Here is a 21,172-nt window from a genome sequence, read left to right on the forward strand (position 1 = left end):
ATACCATAACCCAACAATACAAATCAAGGCTGACATTAATTTCACCTGATCATAGCACAGACTAATGGCTACCTCATTAAAATACATGTTCATTTGCAAAATGTTGAACAATCACAACAATTCCTTTTATTTCAAATCAGTTTTTAAATCCTAAATCTGATAAAAAAAAATATCATTTAATGAAAATACAGCTATTCTGAATACAGTAGATATGAGAAATCAGTATAACAAACAAACAGTTTTTTTCTTAAACACCCATTAACACATTATCATCATTTATACACTGGACCTAAACCTTGGTACACTAATAACAATCTAATGTCTCTGTTCTGAACCTAAACCAAGCCTTTATACAAATTCTGACAAATTTTAAACATGATTGCAATGTAACAAAAAAATCATACTCAATTAACGTATTACCCATGTTATAAAAAAGTGAAATTCTTTTCAAATGAGTTGAATGTTGTACAATAATGTTAATACTGAATTACTTCATAGTGCATGCTGAGTATGTATGAATTCACCATCTGATTCATATAATAGAGATACTTATTATATGACAGGCTAGGATGAATGAGAAGGAAGAATAGGACTTTTATCTTCGTAATTTTTTCTGAGGTGAATGGACAAAATTTGGTCAAAAATGGTAATCAAAACATCAAACTATAATGTGATCCGTAACTTAACATTATACAATTAAGGAATAACAGTACTGTAGTTGAAGAGTTGCCAATAATTGTGATTTGATGGTGGAAAATGCAGTTTTACTAGCGATGCATAGCAGAGCAAATAACATTGATATTTGCTACTATCAAATTCAATTCATGATGGCAATACTGTTACTCCAATTCTAATGCATTTCGAAATGGAACGATACATTTGAACTTGAAGAATATCTAAAAATTGGAAATAAAATGAAATTCATAGAAACAAGAATGTGTCCAAAGTACACGGATGCCCCACTCGCACTATCCTTTTCCATGTTCCCTGAAATTCCCACTTTCATTTTCTATGTTCAGTGGACCGTGAAATTGGGGTCAAAAGTCTAATTTGGCTTTAAAATTATAAAGATCATATCATAAGCAACAAGTGTATTATTGAGTTTCAAGTTGATTGGACTTCAGCTTCATCAAAAACTACCTTGACCAAAAACTTTAACCTGAAACTCCAACTTTCATTTTCTATGTTCAGTGGACCGTGAAATTGGGGTCAAAAGTCTAATTTGGCTTTAAAATTAGAAAGATCATATCATAAGCAACAAGTGTACTAAGTTTCAAGTTGATTGGACTTCAGCTTCATCAAAAACTACCTTGACCAAATACTTTAACCTGAACGGACAGACGGACGCACAGACGGACGGACGAACGAACGGAGCCACAGACCAGAAAACATAATGCCCCTCTACTATCGTAGGTGGGGCATAAAAATTACGAAAGCTTTTGGCTCATAAACATCATGGCTAAACATGACGTCAAACAAATGACAACATTCAAGCTGGAGGTTATTACATAAGGTCTATGATTCAATATTTCATTAAATCACATCAAAACAACTGATTTCTTTAAACCAGCATGAGTAATCTAAATATTCATTTTATGGTACCAATTATAGCTTATTCAATAATACCATGAAGCTGGCATTTAAACCGAACAAAAAGAATTATACTTCAAAAAATTTCAAAAATTTCAAAAAATTGAAATATGCAGAAAAAAATAGAACAATGTCACAAACGTTTTATGCAAAATCAAACATGCTTCCAATTAAAAGTACACAAATCATTATTTATCAATACACATGTTTTATAGTATACACAACACACTTCCCCTAAAATGGTAAAATAGGATGATAAACAAATTAATAAAGTGATGTAAAATGGTCTAAAAATAAATATTCCAATTCTTTATCATGGTTTTGAACTATAAATAATGAAGTCTACATTTCAATTGGCAAATAGAAGAAACCTATTGATTCATCCCAGTTTATATCTTACTTGTAAAATTAAATAAATGATTATGTCCTGTGTATGTCCTTTTTTAATGACAACTGATACATGTAAATGACACTGATAGCAGCGTATGTTTTAATGAAAAAGTATTAAAAATGTGCAAGAAAATGATTTTTTTTATACCAATATGTATAAATGGAACAAGGATTTTTTTTTATCCATGAGACAGCAACCCAAGGACATGAAACAACACAAACAATGGTAATTTGAAATGTAAACAGCTATGACTTGTGATTGCACTTACGACACAATTGAAGTTGTATTTCACTGGGACTGTATAAAATAACTGTCATAACAAAAAAATACTTTTTTGTAATTCTAAAAAACAAAACTTTTATGAGCATGATAGGATTTTTAACTATTCCTTTCATAAATATCTTTCACTTTCCGTTTGCATTTCTAAGTTCACCATAAGTTCAAAACTATGATACAGAAATATGGATTAAAATATTACATAAAAATGTGCAATAAATAAATAAATCTCATATCAACAAATTAATACAACTATCACAGCCCTGTATCACCGTTTTGTTGTCCTCTTACGAATACTTGAGTCTTTCATTGAGGCAGATTTTGCCATTTCTTCTTTAGCTTTTAATCGTGATGATCTGGAATGCAACTTACAAAATAGGTCTGAAAATTTGTTGTGTGGAAAAAGTGTAATTATAACACCTTCGAGGAACACATACACAAGTCTTCTATTTAATTGTCTATGCTGAAACATATCAAACACTCGAGTCACTCCTTTCCTTATTACCTCTTGTCCCATTAATGTCTTCATATCATCTGTAAAACAAGAGACACATATGTATATAAGTTAACTCAGTCTAATCTATGCTTGGTGCTACATTATGTACCACAAATCAGATATGGATCCAGGACTTTGAAAATAGGAGGGGGGGGGGGGGGAGATTCAAACCTAGTCAACATAAGCAGGCAACAAGTCTATGCATTAACCCTTTTCTCCATGGATTTTTCTTTTTTACATACTTGATTCGCATAGGATTTTTTCCATGAAAAATAATCATCAGGTTTAAAGTATTGCATTGCGAAAACAAATTTTTCATCAATGAAATTCCAGTCAGATGTTCTCATGAATATCCTTTTTATATTAGATGCATTTTTTTTAAGTCTGATGAAGTTTTATCCTAGGTAATATGTTTCAACTGAGGCACTACACAGGCGTCGAAAAGCGTCATTATGGAGTAAAGGGGGTGGCGTCATTATGGAGGAAAGTGTTAAGGGAATATGTAGCTCCATTTTTCAAGATCTCTATAAGTACTTTTTATGTAGGAGGTTTTTTTTTTGCGTCTTCATACACTGGTAGTCATTTTTTTCCTTAAAGTTACCAATCTTCAATTCTCTAATCTCACTTTATTTGAAAAAGAAATCAATACAAATATGACAAAGATAAAAGTGTTTAAACTGTTATCTTTGATAACTTGATTATTTACCAGAGACACTGCCTAACATTTTGGCTTTACACACAATTCGTGTCCTCATTTTAGTATTGTGGTCCCTCTCTGTTCTTGGCTCTGCCAGGACACCATCAGGCCAGAAAGCATCTCTGAAATAAATGGAAACATTTATTATTATCTTTAACTACAAAAAGCGTCTAAGAGTTTAATGTTACTGTTCCAATGCATATGAAATTAAAATAGCAGTCGAGTACATGATCATACATTTAGCTTGCAAAGTATAATTGCACAACCAATAACACTAAGCATTGTAAAAGGATGCAACTCAAACTGTTGATCATTTCCATTCAATTACAATCTAGGGCAATATCAACACAATTATGTGACTGGATTATTACATATATTTGCCAAATCTGCAAAGGGATAAGTAATGCAAAATTAAAAACTCACGTTTTAGAGTTTGATAGAACTATATGTATGCAGTACTTACTGATACAGTATAGTGATAATTAATCTCACATTTTTGTCCACTGTTCAGTAAATGAAAATTTCTGACTTTACAGTATATCTTACGATCACATTCCCAATTTAAGTTACATTACAAATGACAAATATCAATTGTTTTCGATTTTATTGAATTAAGCCCTATTGTAAAAAATATTTTCTCAAATACCTTACTATTATTAATTCAAAACTGCTTTAAAAAATGCTCTACAAGGCAGATAACTCAGATTTTTTTTATAATATGTTATGCTGAATCAAAAAAAATGCTTGTTGACCTTATTTCTCTGAAAGTATTTAGTTAGAGCTATCTAGCTATATGCATATTTATTTATTTACTGATATCATTTAATAAGAGCTATCTGCTTATCATTTTATGTTATACTTCTGTCATTTAGTATTCTTTACAGTAACATAATTGTGTTTAATACTTTGATTTTTATCTAATTTATGAAAATGTGACCAAGATCAAGTACACACATACATAGAAGGCTTCTTTATATTTCACTTTCTATCATCATATCTTTACCTTAATTTTTTAAGGTATTCTGCCATTTGTTCAGCTGATGTCATCAAGTCTACATGATCCACAATTTTCCTGAAAAGAACATTGTAATTCAAAATAAATATCTACAAGCTTAAACTAAAATCCTATTGAATCTACCGGGTACTCCAAAATATTGAAATCAGGATATCATTTAAAAAAAAATATTACTGATGTTTGCTTCTAATTTACACTGATTTTTCCAGGTATCGATTCACACAATGTTTAAAGTATTATGAGGGGAGACATTCATGACATGACAGGTGCCACAATCAGAGCAAGAACTGCTCAGAAGAATCTGAGTGTACCATTTAAATTAACGGAGTGGCTGCTGCATGAATATTTTCTTGGTCTTGTCATTCATTTTCGCTTTGTCATGATCTATTTTTATTGTAGAAAACTGAACATAAATGTTTGTATTCTCTAATTTTCCATAAAAACAATTGACTAGTCATGTGAGTATTTAATTTTTGAAAAAGTTATTTATATCCATATTTCCTTTTTAAACAATATACCTGTTAATAGTATCACCATATGTGGCTTTTAACAACTGGCGTAATATAGGAACAATTCTCCGACGTAACCACTGATTCTTATGTTGAAGATCAAACACTTCATCCATTAATAATAACATAATTCTTAAAGGTATGTTTTCTCCTGCCTAGAGAAATAGAAAAATAGAATAAATTTCAAATCAACATGAATTAACTTCTTTAGACCTTCTTAATGCAGCTTTGGATTCAATTTATAATATTTAATCTGTGACCATGGGATAAACATGCTTACATCACATGCTTACATCACAGATTCACAGTCCCAGATTATGGGTTAGTCCTCTTAGTTATTGTACCAAGTTAATCAGATAACAATTGAATTTTCTAAAGTCTTCAAAAATATTTGTCTTAAAATCTTCCTTATTTTATACAGTCTTTGCACCTGTCCTAATTCAGGAAACCTGTTGTTCAGTGGTTGTTGTTTGTTGATGTGGTTTATAAGTATTTCTCATTTCTAGTTTTTAATATAGATTAGACCATTGGTTTTCCAGTTTGAATAGTTTTACACTATTCATTTAGGGCCCTTTATAGCTTGCTGTTCTGTGTGAGCCAAAGGTTTATGTTGAAGCCTGTACTTTGATCTATAATCGTTTACTTTTTACATATTGTGACTTGGATGGAGAGTTGTCTCATTGTCACTTATACCACATCTTCTTATTAATCTAACTTACGGCCTGGTCTATACTTGCTGCAACTTTTCCACTTTCTAATTTCTCTCTGTCTCCCAAAGAATCCTAAAATATTGTTACATAAATTATTGACTCAGAGATATGTCTTGCCTGTTGGCTGAAGTTTAGAAAAAGGCAATCTGATTGACAGCAAAACTGTTAATTAATAAAAAGTTGCTGGACCATGACACAGAGAACAGCTTGTCAAAATAATCATCAAACTGAGATGTACTTCTATAAAACTCATCAAACTGAGATGTACTTAGTAACCCTTCTATAAAACTTATCAAACTGAGATGTACTTAGTAACCCTTCTATAAAACTTATCAAATACTGATATATTTTGTCTACTTATACACAGCAACATAAAAACAAGTCCCAAAGACGACTAAGTATTTTTAAAAAGCTAGATCTGTGAACCAGTGATTAATCTACTTGGAGACATGTGTTACTTACACTCCTGAATTTCTTTCCAAGACCATCAACAATATGATCTGGTGCCATTGCTCTCCCTGCAGTCCTTAGAGGGTTTACTATTGTGTCCATCTGGAGAAGACAATCAAAAGATTTGTTAACGATTCTTGTGCTACCAAGATAATTTAACTTGAAAAAAACTCAGACATTGTTGTCATTTATACTTGTAATGGCAACCTTTTGCACCTTAAGTTTTAGTCTGAAAATTGTTTAACCTTGTCACATTTATTATTTGCTTTCCTCAAACCTCCAGTTAATACTTTTTCATGAATAATTTTTTGTACAAATGAGGCCCTTGATTTTTTCTTTTTAATCTTTTCACATTTGTTCACCCACTTTTTATAATTTTCTGCAAAGTATGGGTTTTGCTTATTGTTGAAGGCATAACAATAACTTTTAGTTGTTTACACATTTGACTTTTGGACTTTGGTGGATAGATGTCAATTATACCACATTTACTTATTTTTATATAACAAATTGCAAATGACTGTTACAACTAGGATAAATAAATAATATTCACCTTTCTAGCTAAGTCACTTTTATGTTTTTCCCATAATCCTTGAGCTAAAAATTTCATCAATAAATCTTTTAAACCTTTGTTCTCATCCCAAAGCTGAGGATTAAGTAAATTCTGGAAAGGAAAAACATCATCATTTATATACAAAAAGGTTTTCAAATAAAGGTTAAATAAGCTTTACAAAATATTTGTTGTTTGAGTAAGCACTTCCACAGAGTATAACAATGGATGTCAAAGGGAGATAATATAGTACACATATCAGTCACAAGTATAAAATTTGTGAACTTTTATATTTTTTATTTTAAAATTTAGATTAATGCTATCAAATATGATTTGTAACTTTTGCTTTTAAAAATAAAGAATCTCTCAATAAGTTTCATAATTATTTAAAGCAATTTTGTATCCTTATGTTTACTGGCAAAAACCGAAATTTCTTCATTCAACTTTGGGGGTAATGATCATTCACTATGTTCATGAAATTTTCAGTCTTTATTTTTAAAAAATCACTGTAATATTATAAAAAGTTGCTTGTCATGTGAATGTAGAATTTTGATCATCTGATTGTGTATTTGTCTAAGAGGATATGTAGCAATTTTCAAATATCTTTACCTGTAAATAATTATCTAAAGATTTTCTCCTCTTCTCCAAGAATTCTTGGTTCATGTTCTTCAACATGGTTTTACCAGGCAAACCAGGCCCAGGCAAATCTGGAAACTAAAATGAAAGCCAAATACATGATTCTTAAAAATTAAAACTCATAATCTTAACTTTGTACATTTAGCTGCTTAAAAGTGAGAGAATAACTTTCTAACATGCATTATTCTGAAATGAAATAAACAGGGAATGTGTCTATGGGACACAGATTATGGCCCTGCATGTATATAGAATAAAGTTATAAAGGGACATAACTGAAGAACAGTAAATGTGACGCTCCCCAATGTGTACTTGATCTGAGATTTGTGGTAATAAGTATTGTGTATAAGTTTCATAACATTTGGTTGAGGCAAACTAAAGTTAGAGAAAGGAAACCAACTATGAAATTTACAGACATACCTACCAAGGGACAAGGGTAAAAACATAATGCCCCCTCTGCTACGGCGGGGGCATTAACAAATCCCAATTTATTTAGCCTAAAAACAATTGCTGATAAATGTATGCGCTCATTTGTTCCCCATCTTTTTTACTTTACTTTTTACACATCTTTGTAATTAACAGCTAGGTCAAGACTCAAGAGCGCATAATTGACCCCCATTGTGCATCTTCAATATTATTGATTTGACAGTCAAAGTCCTTTAACTTGAGAATGAAATATTTGTAGTTTTCTTCATCAAAACATGTGTAGTGTTCACCAATTACAACAATTATGTAAAATAGTCAGTAAATCAATCCAAGCATATTATGTCTAAGTTTGATGACCGTATAAAATTGTCGGATAATCCAAAACCCATACCATATAATGGGTATATTTGTGTACTTTCTACTTTTCTACTAATTTGCCAGAGGCCAGGGCTCATGCTAGCAGGTAACTGGGGTGAAAAAGTCTACGGTATATTGCATGTGATTAAATTTTTCTTGTTCTAACATATTGAGATTGTGGAAATCGTTACATCTATGGTATATTGCATGTAACTTACTTTTTCTTGTACTAACATATTGAGATCATGGAAATCGCTATATCTACGATAAATTTCCTGAATATCATCTTCACCGTTTACTTTCTTTGTAACTCTGACAGCAAACACAGCATAGGTCTTTCCTGATTTCTCTGCTTCTTTTACAATACCTGAAATAGCCTTCTATTAAAACTACTTTCCCAACTCAAGGTTATCTTTTACAAATTTTTAGATGCATATGAAAGAGGTAGCAAAACAGTTATCTTACATGTTGAATATTTATTAACCATTTGTTAATGCAATTTTTATTTTCATGTCTGTGGATGGTTTTAATCATATCAGCATCAAATTTAAAGTTAATCCCAATTTGGTTGAGAAGTTTTCAATTTATGACCTGGAAATCACAAAATTTACATAATTTTCAAAACAAAGGATCACAACTCTGGGGAAAATGGCAGCTAGAAAAAAAAGAAATCCACCTCTATCTAGGGGTCCATACAATTCAATTAAAACTGAATAACCTCTATATATTAAGCTTTTTTATATTTATTATTCTAACTAAGGAAAAGCAAAGCAGACAGTCTGACATGAGAATCCCCATATATACACAATTGTTTGACATTTATCATTTCAGGGCCTTTTATAGCTAGCTATATGTTATTGGATTTGCTCATTGTTGAAGGCTGTATGGTGAACTATATTTGTAACTTCTACCTCATTTGGTCTTTAGTGAAGAGTTTTCTCATTTGCAATCAAACCACATCTTCTCATTTTTTATAACAAATTACCAAATCATGTCCAATATATATCTTGGAACCTTTTTATAGGTAACCTTTAAAGTGTACTGTTATATAGTTGACATAATTTCTATCATACTTAGAAAATAATTCCAACCACGGAAATGTGCATACAAAAAAATAAATTAACCCTTGCAGGCTCCCTTGATTTTCTTGCTAATAAAGTCAATGTCAAAAAATAAATGCTGTTATTCTATATATGCTAGATACCTGTTTGTGAAATGAAGGCAGAGATAAATTCTTCATCATCAGATTGAGCCATGTTTGGTTTCAATGCTGGTGCAGGGATTTCATCTGAAGAATCATTGGCTAAATCTTCATTCTGAAATAGGAATTAAATGAATACACAAATGCACACGTATAAACATTAAGTAGGCATATAAGTGAGAAAAAATCTGTACATGCTGTTTTTGTAATAAATTGTCATCCTATTTTACTAAGACAGAGTGACTGACTTATTTTCCCTTAGATGTAACAGTAAGTCAAGGTATTATACCATGTGTGTTAAAATTGAATTCTTTATATAAAATTTGATATCAAGTCAATGAAGTGTAAAATATAGGTCAACATGACCTGTTTTGTGGAAGGTTGCTATTCTCATCTAGTTGCATCCTTAAACTATTTAAGATTTATGACTAGAAGCAAATTTGTGTTTTAAAAATAAACAAGTATTGACTTTGCTTATTGTTGAAGGCTGTACAGTGACCTACAGTTGTCAAAACACTGATATATGTTATAGACATCAAGATGCTCTCCTATTTCTGTCAACTTCCCCAAACTTATTATACATTTGGGTTGTTTGTGTTTTGTGTTTTCTTTCTCATCAATATATACCCCAAATCTATTTATAATCATGTGAATGCAATAAAAGTATAAACAAGAGGCTGTCACAACGACAGCAAACCGGATTTATTAACATTTATTTGTGTCCTGGTTATATCACAAGAACCATTACTGATGAATGGTGAAAGTGAAAATCGTCAATATCAAATTTGACCTCCATTTTGTCATCAGTATCAACATATTAAAATTTGAAAAGCTTAGATTGAATGGTTCATGAGTAAATGCAACAACCTGAATGGAAACGCCATTTTACGATCTTTCAAGAACCATAACTCCTGAACGGTAAAAGTCAAAATCGTCATTATTGAACTTGACCTCTATTTTGTCATCAGTAACAACATATTAAAATTTCAAAAGCTTTGGTTGAATGGTTCATGAGAAAATGCACGGACACGACGGGAAAAACCATTTTTCAATCTTTCAAGAACCATAACTCCTGAACGGTAAAAGTCAAAATCGTCATTATTGAACTTGACCTCCATTTTGTCATCAGTAACAGCATATTAAAATTTCGGAAGCTTTGGTAAAACAGTTCATGCATAAATGCATAGACACGACTGGAAACTCCATTTTTCAATCTTTCAAGAACCATAACTCCTGAACAGTAAAAGTCAAATTCGTCATTATTGAACTTGACCTCCATTCTTTCATTAGTAACAACATATTAAAATTTGGGAAGCTTTGGTAGAACAGTTCATGCGTAAATGCACGGACAACTCCATTTTCCAATCTTTCAAGAACCATAACTCCTGAACGGTAAAAGTCAAAATCGCCATTATTGAACTTGACCTTCGTATAGTTGCAGTAATAACATATTAAAATTTTAAAAGCTTTGGTTGAACGGTTCATGAGTTAATGCACGGACAACATTTGATTGCCGCCCGCCCGCCCGCCCGCCGTACATCCCCAAATCAATAACCGACATTTTTGTCACAAAAATCCGGTTAAAAATCAAAGAATCGCACTGGCAGAAGAAAGTTAAGAAACACTTGTAGAAAACATTTTAAGCCAATGTGTTAGTATTTTAATCGAAACACAGTGACTACATTAAAATACATTGGTAAATAAAATATCTGTATCTATAACAGCAGTGATATATACTGAAGAGTAAAGAAGTTTGGCAATGTCTTTCTTTTCTACTTTAAAGAGTCTAGCACTGTATACAAGTAATTTAAATTCAAAGAAAAGAACCAGAGACGGTTTAGGGGGGGGGGGGGCAGGGGGTCCAAGCCCCCTTTAATATAAGGATCAATATAAAACGGATGTTGAAAAAGGATATATTGGTTAATTTTGTCATTAAGTATCTTTAGTTTTGCTTGTTTTCATCTGATCATAATAAAAAGGTTTGGATCATTGTTTAATAATGGTTGATATGTCACAAAACTACACTGTTTGTTCACATAATTATCTCACCAAAAACTGAACATTATTAGAGGTAAATGTTTTGGTCATTACTTACCTGTCTTAATTAGTATTTCTACCTGTCATAAGTTAACAAAGTTAACTGAAAGACACGATAGAAACTGGTGCTATATGGAATAACCAATAAATGTATAGAATAAATGTCTTTCCACTACGAGAAAAGTTATAAGAATAAATAACTATCAAAGATTGAAACAGAGATATGACAAAGTATATATTTATCATGTTAAGATACAAATATATCAAATGCTGCACACGTGAAGGGTTTTGGTGAATCAATTCATGTTAATTTGTTAATTGTGCTAAGCAAACATTAAGTTTATAGTACTTAAAAACCATAATATAAAGTTTACCAATGACTTTGTGATCTGTCAATTTTGAAATACATAACAAATTCAGTTTATTGTTCAACAGATAAAATAATTCATAATCTATAATCAAAATTCTTCAGAATTTTTGTTTAGAAAAAGTACATGCCTGTATATTAATCATTCTTTAGTGTTCTTTTTATATAATAGAATTATAATTTAAATCATTTCATAAAAAAATTCCAATCATTTTTACTATTTTTCATGTTTGTCTTTTATAAAAGTAATGGATATTTAACCCTATATTGCAAAACACTGCACAAAATGACAAATCTAATCTTAAATTAATCATTTCAAAATTAAGAAAATTACCACCCTACATACTAGAAATACATGATCTAGATAGAGTGCTGCTTCAAACTATAAGTAATAACTTACGCCAAGTGATGACCCGGACTTCATTGAAATATCTGATCAAAAGCAAACAAGCAAATTACACTGACATGTTAAAATTCTAGCTTAGACATTGACAAGTTTGCTGCAAATTACCATAAAAATCTTATTTAAGTTATATCAATATCTAAACAATTTCATAATGGTAAATAACAGCAAACAAAAAGGGAGAAAAGTTTTTTCTTATAGAGTGACTCAATTCATTTTTGTAACAACTTCATAGCATCTTCATTAAATTTTGGTCTTTATAAGAAAAGAATAAAAAATAGGAACAAATTAAAATATTTTAATAAGGACTGTAAGTGTTCCAGAGATATTATGCTTTTTGCACAAAATGTCACTCATGGATATATGACAATTAACAAATAAAACAGGTAAATATTGGTTGTTAGCATCCAAGTTTCACATGGTCTACAAACATGAGACAATGCTCTTATGAAAGATTTTGATAGCATTCTATTAAGGCTCACTATGTATCAAACAGTAAGCAGCATTTACAGAAATCATGAAAGCATTTGCTCAATTCATTTATAAGCAAAGCTCAAATTTTCAGGACTTACAATATGCTTTTATCAAGTGTCAAAATTTCTAAACGGTGAAAGCAACCATTCACCAACCATTTTGAAATTGAAACTAAACTGTATTTGGTAATAGTTAGTAATGATGGAAAAACTCTAAGCTTTTAATCAATACAAAACAAAGTAAAAATTTAGCTGACTTTACTGTTTCAAGGGATATAACTCCTAGAACAACAATTGGCATATATCCTTAACATTGATCTTGGCCCTGTTCTTAAAGGTTACTGACTATTACTTGCTTTTTTATTAAATCAAACAAATATAAATATTACTTTTGCTGTTCTTTTGAATTTTACAAATAAAACTGCCAAACAGAAGCAGCAATCACTGAAAAATTAACCCTCTCTGGTATTGTATGGTCATTACTGCCATGGCCAAGGACAATGAAATTGGTTGAGTCAAAAACAATAATCAAACATTTCAGACAGACAGATAAAACAGTGGCGACATGCTCCTCTAAAATTTGTCTTGTCTATCAAAAAAATATAAGAAGTTGTTTAAAAACAGCAACAAAAAACATGCATTAAACAAAAAAAATCACTATCTTTCAATTGTATAATAAAATTTAATCAAATTTTGAAAACAGAAAGTCACAGAAAGAAGTTTAAAATAAAGAGACATGACTTTCATAAAATTTAAACCTATAGAAGGCACTAGTTGTTCTCTTTTAAGATTTGTCCTAAATGATTTAATGATTTACTAATTATTTTTTATTTTCATTCCAGATGGCACAGTTAGCTTTAATAATTTGTTATTATCCTGAGTTATTGAACGCTCTTATTAAATTGTCTATGGATTTTGACCTAATGATGAAAGACATTTATCTGGTAGCTCTAGTGATTTACATTTGCCTAATTACTCATGCAGCTAAATCTGAAACAGCCATTACAGAAAAAACAACAAAAAGTTGTTACACAAGATGAATTGAGTCACTCAATCATGCCCATACAAGAATATATAATGCACTGAATTAAAAGGTAGAAACAATTTATTTGAATTTTCAAAATAACATAACTCAAATGAATATAGATTCATTAGGCCAAAACATTTTTTTATATTAAAGTTTTATGAATAATTTAGATAGAGTAAATTGTTTCTGTTGCAACATTGTTATATATACTATTAGTAATACACATGTGACCAATTCATCCTAAATATTGACCTACTTTGAACCAAATGATCCTACGAACTGTAAAAACAATATGTATATATCAATATTCAATAATAAAATTGATACATTTATTTTGTCCAACAGACCATGTATATCAGAATACTGATCACATATGCTATACTAGTTTAATTGTGAATATTTGAATCTGTGTATGAATTGGAAGTCTGTTTATTGCATATTATCTAATTCAATAATTTGTTTTTCTGTTTGTCTTTGTTTCGTGACATCACTTATATGTATATTAGCAGGAAATCTGTAACTTTGCTCAACTATTCATTTTATTATAACAATATAGTTCCCATTTTACTTGGTAGTTTATATAGAGTTTTATATATTTTTCTATGTTGGTGTGAAGGAACAGGAATTGCATGACATTCTTTTACTAAAAATTGTTATACGATGTATTATTGAAAAAATGCATTTAACAAAGCATTGTGGCACCAAGGTCAGCTTGATCTATAAGGATTAATCAATAATCTCATGTATATCCTGAATTTGTTTTGCTGTATTAGAACTTATTTCCTAATGCATGTAGAGCAGGACTTTGGTTAGGTTGCTTGCTTTGTTTGTATTTTGTACAGATGTATTTGAGATGTCATCAAATCAAATTGAAATATAATATAAACAGGTCTAACTATGCCTATCTTTATTGTTAACAGATTTAACTACAATGCTTGAGCGTACATTTATACAAACAAAGCAAGCAAGCCAACCAAACTTTTATTCTACAAGCATTAGGAAATTAGTTCTAAGTTAAACACCATTAATCTTCAATTCGGTATTTAATAAAAAAAAACAAGAATGTGTCCAAAGTACACGGATGCCCCACTCACACTATCCTTTTCCATGTTCCATGGACTGTGAAATTGGGTAATAATCTAATTTGGCATTAAAATTAGAAAGATTATACTATAGGGAATATATGTACTAAGTTTCAAGTTGATTTGACTTCAGCTTCATCAAAAACTACCTTGACCAAAAACTTTAACCTGAAACTCCCCCTTTCATTTTCTATGTTCAGTGGACCGTGAAATTGGAGTCAAAAGTCTAATTTGGCTTTAAAATTAGAAAGATCATATCATAAGCAACAAGTGTACTAAGTTTCAAGTTGATTGGACTTCAGCTTCATCAAAAACAACCTTGACCAAAAACTTTAACCTGAAACTCCCACTGTCATTTTCTATGTTCAGTGGACCGTGAAATTGGGGTCAAAAGTCTAATTTGGCTTTAAAATTAGAAAGATCATATCATAAGCAACAAGTGTACTAAGTTTCAAGTTAATTGGACTTCAGCTTCATCAAGAACTACCTCGACCAAAAACTTTAACCTGAACAGACGCACAGACGGACGAACGAACAGAGTCAGACCAGAAAACATAATGCCCCTCTACTATCGTAGGTGGGGCATCGTAGGTGGGGCATAAAAAACAATAATGCCCCATTACTATCGTAGGTGGGGCATAAAAAAGATAATGCAATCACAATTTAATCCTTTTTTTCTATATCTAAAATAATCTACTTAGACATTGGTGCCAAAATGTAATGCTATATATCTTTGAGAAGTAAAAGTCATTATCAATTTTCACTTTATACTAGCTGATGTTTTACAGTATTGTGTTTTCTGTACTATAATGTTATACGTACTATCATCAATACTGATATTATCCCCTTCCTCTAATCGATCCTCCTTGACCAGACCTAAATCTTCCATTAACTTTGTATATACATTACTTTGTAGGAATTTCTCATAATACTGTTCTGTATGTAATATTTGATACACCTACAAATATCATAAGAGTAATTAAATAGTTTCTCTTGTTTCCAAACAAGTATCTTCCAATGAATAAAATTGCTTTCTCATTTGAATAGTTTTATTAACAAGAAAATTAGTTATGACAACAAAAACATAATACGTCAACACTTTTAAAACTGTTATCCTTATCCTAGCAAGGTTTGGTTGGCTTGCTTGCTTTATTTGCATAAATGTTTGCTCAAGCATTGTAATTAAGATTGACATGGGCTTCAACTTGTATACATTGCTTTACTTCCAATAACGTTTAAAAGTATAATGTATACAAGCCGAAGCCCCACCTATCTATTGATTTCAGATGTCAATCTTCATTGCAATGTGTGAGCAAAAATGTATACAAACAAAGCAAGCAAGTCAACCAAACCTTTAACTTGCCAGCCTAAAGATAACATTTTTAGTGAAAATTATAAACTATGTTTTGAGCCGTTCACTTGTATCATTGCCTATAAATGGCTTAAAGTTTTCATTAATACTTACTTTAGCGGCAACTTCATCAAACACACTTTCTGATAGAAATTTACTCTTAATTCGTTGCAATGTTCTCTTTACTATTTCACTGTCAATTTTAATTCTAGATGAAGCCTGAAAATAGAAAATTCAGTCATATAGATTTTCTGTAAGACCATGCAAATTCTTTCTTTGTTTGCTGTGATTCAGAAGGATAGGTAGGAATGCATTTTTTTGTTACAGAAGTGAATGTGCATTTCAAAAATTTAAGTGTTGTTATACATAAATAGTTTATCCACTATACATTAAGTTAATAGGAACTTCTGCAAGGATTGTTATGATGATCCAGTCATTATACTTTTAATACCATCCTAAAACTCCTTCTACTTTTATATATATTTAATAGCTCATCCAAAATTGATAGTGTAGATTAACCTTGAGTTTGACCTACATTTATGTGACACAGATATACACATTGACAGATAAGGGGAATGTAATGTTGTGAGAAACCATTATAAATTTACCTTGTCAGATAAATACTGATCATGAATAATTAACGCTGCTCTTCGTAAAGATTCTAAGTCAACTTCAGTTGCCTCCCCTCCCATAGCTCTTTGTTGTGCTGCCCTAATCTGCTGCTCAGCAGCTGCACGAAAACCCTACAAAATAACCCAACATTTCTGTAATACTGCAATAAAACATATCAAAACAAGAATGTGTCCCCAGTACACGGATGCCCCATCCACATTATCATTTTCTATGTTTAGTGGACAGGGAAAATGGGGGAAAATCTCTTATTTTGGCATTAAAATTAGAAAGATCATATCATAGCTATAGGAAACATGTGTACTAAGTTTCAAGTTGATAGCACTTCAACCTCATCAAAAACTACCTTAACCAAAAACTTTAACCTGAAGCGGGACAGATGAACGGACGGACGAACGAACAAAGAACGAATTGACGGACAGAAGGATGGATGAACGGACAAAGGGAGGCACTGACCAGAAAACATAATGCCCATAAATGGGGCATAAAAATGGAAGTATGTTCTATTAACTTCTTTAAAACTAATAGCAAATTTTCTTTTCTTTGCAGAAAATATTAGAAGTCTATAGCATCTAGCAACACAGAATTCAAATGAAAATCATTACCTTAATTTAACAGAAGAAATTAAATCAATGAAATAGTTATGTAAAGAAGTGAAATTTAGTATAACCTACTGCTGTGAATATACAGTCAATGACATAGTGCAGTATCAGAAATTTTAAAATTTATCCTGCAGCCCTACAAATTATTTAAAATAAAATTGGTCAACACAATTACATTTTTAACCTACATAACAGGTTATTCAGGGAAAATACATGCTTTTGTTCACATGAACCTAAACAAGAGGTTGCACACATTGTCTCACTGAGCATATCCCACCTATAGTTCAAAGAATCCCAAAACAGGATGTAGGTATCCGACAGATCAAGAAAGCAATTACATATTGAAGACAATATATGTGGTCATTCTGTTTGGTAGCAACCAAGAAAAGTGTGATGAAAATATTTCTTTGACAAACAGACTGACAAGGTGAATGAAATAATATGAATTTCAATCACCGACATAATTAACTATTCATACAACAGTTGATTAATTAGTAAGATTTGGAACTTAGTCTAATAATAACATTTAATATAACCTTACCTCAACATTTAAATAAAAAAATAAATACATTTGGCCCCCAACACTTGTCATAAATTCTGAAATAGAAAAGTAGATGAAAAAGTGAATTATAAATTCAAAACCTTACACATCAAAGTGAATACATTGTGGATTCTAATATTTATGTACACATACAGGCTGATATCCAGTTGAAATTAAACAAAAGAAATGGAAATCTTAGTTAATAGAGAAGGTGAAAAAGGCCAAGTCAGTATTGTTTACATCTGTTTATGTGGGCTTTAAAAGTATAAGTAGGTGCCTCATTCAGTATTTCATGCATTTTATATAAATGTTTATACTTAAATTATAGATTTGGAAAATTTGTGAACTTTTAAATCTGCTCTTCAAAGATTGATGGACATTGTTCTGAATTGTTCAACTGTTATTGACTATATGTGTTTGAGATGAACAAAGACAACAAAACTTGGCCCATTAATAGAACAGAAACTTCTTACTCATCTAAAGCATAAGTTCAAAACAATGATTTTTGTCAGGTCACATGGCTAATTTATTTAATTTAATTTTTATCTTGTACATGTTTTATCATTTTTTCATTTCTACTACTTACACATACGATATTTTAATGCACTAGACATGTTCTTACTTCTTGTTCTAACATATTTTTTATAAATAACTGTTTGAATTTTGATGTTTTTATGAAATTTAAATGAAATAATAACTTTTATATGATGATTTAGCTGGTGATAAATTTATAAGACAAGATTATTTGGATGAATGACGTGTTTTTTCATTTATTCTTTTCTGTACATGTTATGTCATACAAAGATAATACCAAATCAAAGATTTAGATCTTACCTATAAAAACTGCTAATGCTATATTATTTTCTATAATTTCGTCTAAACTTAATATAAATATATTCCTTGCTCTGCAAATGTCAGAAATCTGTAAGAAAAAAAGAAAATAATTTTAAATCAATAGGATCTGAAATAAATCTTACGAAATAAATTTAAATTAAGTTCAGTGCAAGTACTTTTAAATCAAACTTTCATATGTATTCTCTTTAAGTCTACCTCTTACTTATTTATTTTTTTTACAAATTATCTCCCCTTAGACCAGCAACTACATAAAGTTCAAATAGTGATAATGGGCAATATTTTTCTCAAAAATGTTTCCAAAGATTACAATTTTCTATTTATAATTGACTCTTTTTTATCTTTTTTTCATGTGTTTATTCCTCTTACAGACCACACCCCATTACAAAGTAACCATGATGAAAAAGTAAATATGAAACACAAGTATGTCTTATAATTACATTATCATATTCAAATATGTTGAAAAATATCTTTTTACATAAGACTGTTGCTCAACTATTGATGGGATGATTTCAAAATGTCAAAATTTTGACAGTTTTTTAAGTGTGCATTCTTAAGGTAAATAATGAAATTAAAATCTATCAAAACTATCATTTAACAGTCCAAAGTGGTGTTGCTATGTAGGATTTTCAAATTCAATGGTTTAATATAATGACATTATTGACCTTTTCTCTTTTTGTGGAAAATATTGTTTTTCTTCCTTCAGTTTAACTGTTTCAATTTTTAAAACTGACCAATTAGTTAGATTTAATATAACACCATTTGTTGTTGATATAGATTTCTGTATGGTGTGATATTATAACCACCTTTATTGTTGACATACTTACATCAATATTATCATCTACTCCGTCAATCAATCTTTTAATTCTTCCTTCACATATAGTCTTAACAAATACTAAACTGTTTAAATTCTGTTTAACTAGTGCATCTGTAAAGAATAACGTTAATATCATTTATAACTAACAAAACCTTACTATTAAAACGTCAACATTTAAGTCAATGCTCTCCAACAACCTTCTATAGTTTAATAGTAAAAGTGATAATGGTTCATGTCAAAACAAATATTTTTTTAAAATTAATATTACATATAATGCCTTCAACAATGAGAAAACACCATATTTTTTAGTAAGCCATAAAAATACTTGGGTTACAAAATTAGAAACAATTTAAAATGGAAAATTAAAGGCCCCATTTTATCAAATAGCATTTTGTAAAATTGTTGGGGTTTTGTTGATATTTGTTCAAGCATATTTTTGTGGCATGGTATATTTTGTAACATTGTTATGTTTTTGTTGATGTTTGTATATGCATAGTTTGTTATTAAAAAAGCTATTCTTACCATCAATCCCTCCACTGTCCTTAGATCTCCATTTATGTATATTTTGTTCTACAATTTCTTTAACTGCTTCTAATTCATCAATATCAATAGAACTTTTGGCAACTTGTAAAAAAGTTTCATTCGTTAATGTTCTTTCTGTACACTGAAAAATTATCAATAACAAATAAAAAGTAACTATAACTATTAAAAAAAATATAACAATCATTATTCTAATATCCTCTAACTGTACATATACATGTATTTTTTTTATGACAGTATCTCATCTAATATTCAAAATGTTTACAGTATTGCTACAGTATTGCATACCCATTCAAAAAGATGAATTTAAGGATGTACAGCACTTAATTTGAAGATCAAATCCCCAACTCACAGTTGCTCTTCAAATATAAAACTGTAATTCCCAATCTAATGCAGTGAATGTACTTGAAAATTGTTAAAAAACAACATTTGAAATACTATAAGAATAGATCACCAGAAGCACAAAAATCAATGAAGATGCTTTAATGATAGAAATCAGTTATTTAACTGAAAAAAATGTATAATGAAGATTTGATGGATTGAATTCTAGAATAATTATACTTACAAACCAAGCTATATTTTGATTGACATAATCTGGATCGGACATTAAATCTATTGTGGGTAAAAATATTCCATTCACTAAAACTTCCTACAAAATTAAAACATCAAGTCTTAACATAAAATTTAAGCTACTAAATAATATCAGCTATGTGTTTTTGTCAATTTGGGAAGGAGATGGTTCACTTACCTATATTTTGGCTCCAAAAACCTGATTTTTTTTAACTGCAATGATGTTGTGAAAATTATATGAAAACACATGTTATTAAGTCCAATTGTTTGAGTTAAAATAGATTTTTCATCATTAGTAATGTATTTGTAACGTAAAAAATGTAGGACAATTTGAAAATGACTGATTTTTGGAAAGATTCAGAGTAGTTTATGTCAATTTTCTGAAAAATAGAAAGTGGCACCACCCCCTTGCCCACAAATATTTTTGCTGAAATAGCTAAAGTATCACATGCTCTACTTTTCAAAATTTAAGTCAAATATATATTTATAATATATCAAGCAAATGTCCTCTATTTTTTATTATACTTTCAAAAATCATACATTAGCAATACAAACACACTAACTCTACTTGAACAAGTGAAG

At 30.2% G+C, this 21,172-nt stretch overlaps 1 protein-coding gene across 5 annotated transcripts in view; it reads right to left on the reverse strand.

Annotated features, from left to right (window-relative positions):
* Nucleotides 1-2,395: 2,395 nt before the first annotated feature.
* Nucleotides 2,396-21,172, reverse strand: part of LOC139513591 (sorting nexin-13-like) — a 41,469-nt gene continuing 22,692 nt past the window's right edge. For 3 of the 5 annotated variants that reach the window (XM_071302230.1, XM_071302234.1, XM_071302233.1), the window contains exons 9-27: nucleotides 20,586-20,669; nucleotides 20,003-20,144; nucleotides 19,491-19,591; nucleotides 18,646-18,733; nucleotides 17,812-17,867; nucleotides 16,647-16,781; nucleotides 16,153-16,257; nucleotides 15,510-15,645; nucleotides 12,103-12,134; nucleotides 9,302-9,413; nucleotides 8,316-8,464; nucleotides 7,291-7,395; nucleotides 6,685-6,795; nucleotides 6,147-6,236; nucleotides 5,694-5,756; nucleotides 4,984-5,129; nucleotides 4,454-4,522; nucleotides 3,460-3,572; nucleotides 2,396-2,791 (exon numbers count right to left, since the gene is read on the reverse strand). In XM_071302230.1, the coding sequence (XP_071158331.1) occupies nucleotides 2,526-2,791; nucleotides 3,460-3,572; nucleotides 4,454-4,522; nucleotides 4,984-5,129; nucleotides 5,694-5,756; nucleotides 6,147-6,236; nucleotides 6,685-6,795; nucleotides 7,291-7,395; nucleotides 8,316-8,464; nucleotides 9,302-9,413; nucleotides 12,103-12,134; nucleotides 15,510-15,645; nucleotides 16,153-16,257; nucleotides 16,647-16,781; nucleotides 17,812-17,867; nucleotides 18,646-18,733; nucleotides 19,491-19,591; nucleotides 20,003-20,144; nucleotides 20,586-20,669 (2,103 nt within the window). In that variant the 3' untranslated portion in view covers nucleotides 2,396-2,525. Of the gene's footprint in view, nucleotides 2,792-3,459; nucleotides 3,573-4,453; nucleotides 4,523-4,983; nucleotides 5,130-5,693; nucleotides 5,757-6,146; nucleotides 6,237-6,684; nucleotides 6,796-7,290; nucleotides 7,396-8,315; nucleotides 8,465-9,301; nucleotides 9,414-12,102; nucleotides 12,135-13,861; nucleotides 13,885-15,509; nucleotides 15,646-16,152; nucleotides 16,258-16,646; nucleotides 16,782-17,811; nucleotides 17,868-18,645; nucleotides 18,734-19,490; nucleotides 19,592-20,002; nucleotides 20,145-20,585; nucleotides 20,670-21,172 lie in introns of all 5 variants that reach the window. The other 2 variants (XM_071302231.1, XM_071302232.1) reach the window with 1 other exon arrangement.

Source organism: Mytilus edulis, chromosome 2, assembly GCF_963676685.1.
Source record: "Mytilus edulis chromosome 2, xbMytEdul2.2, whole genome shotgun sequence".
NCBI lineage: Eukaryota > Metazoa > Mollusca > Bivalvia > Mytilida > Mytilidae > Mytilus > Mytilus edulis.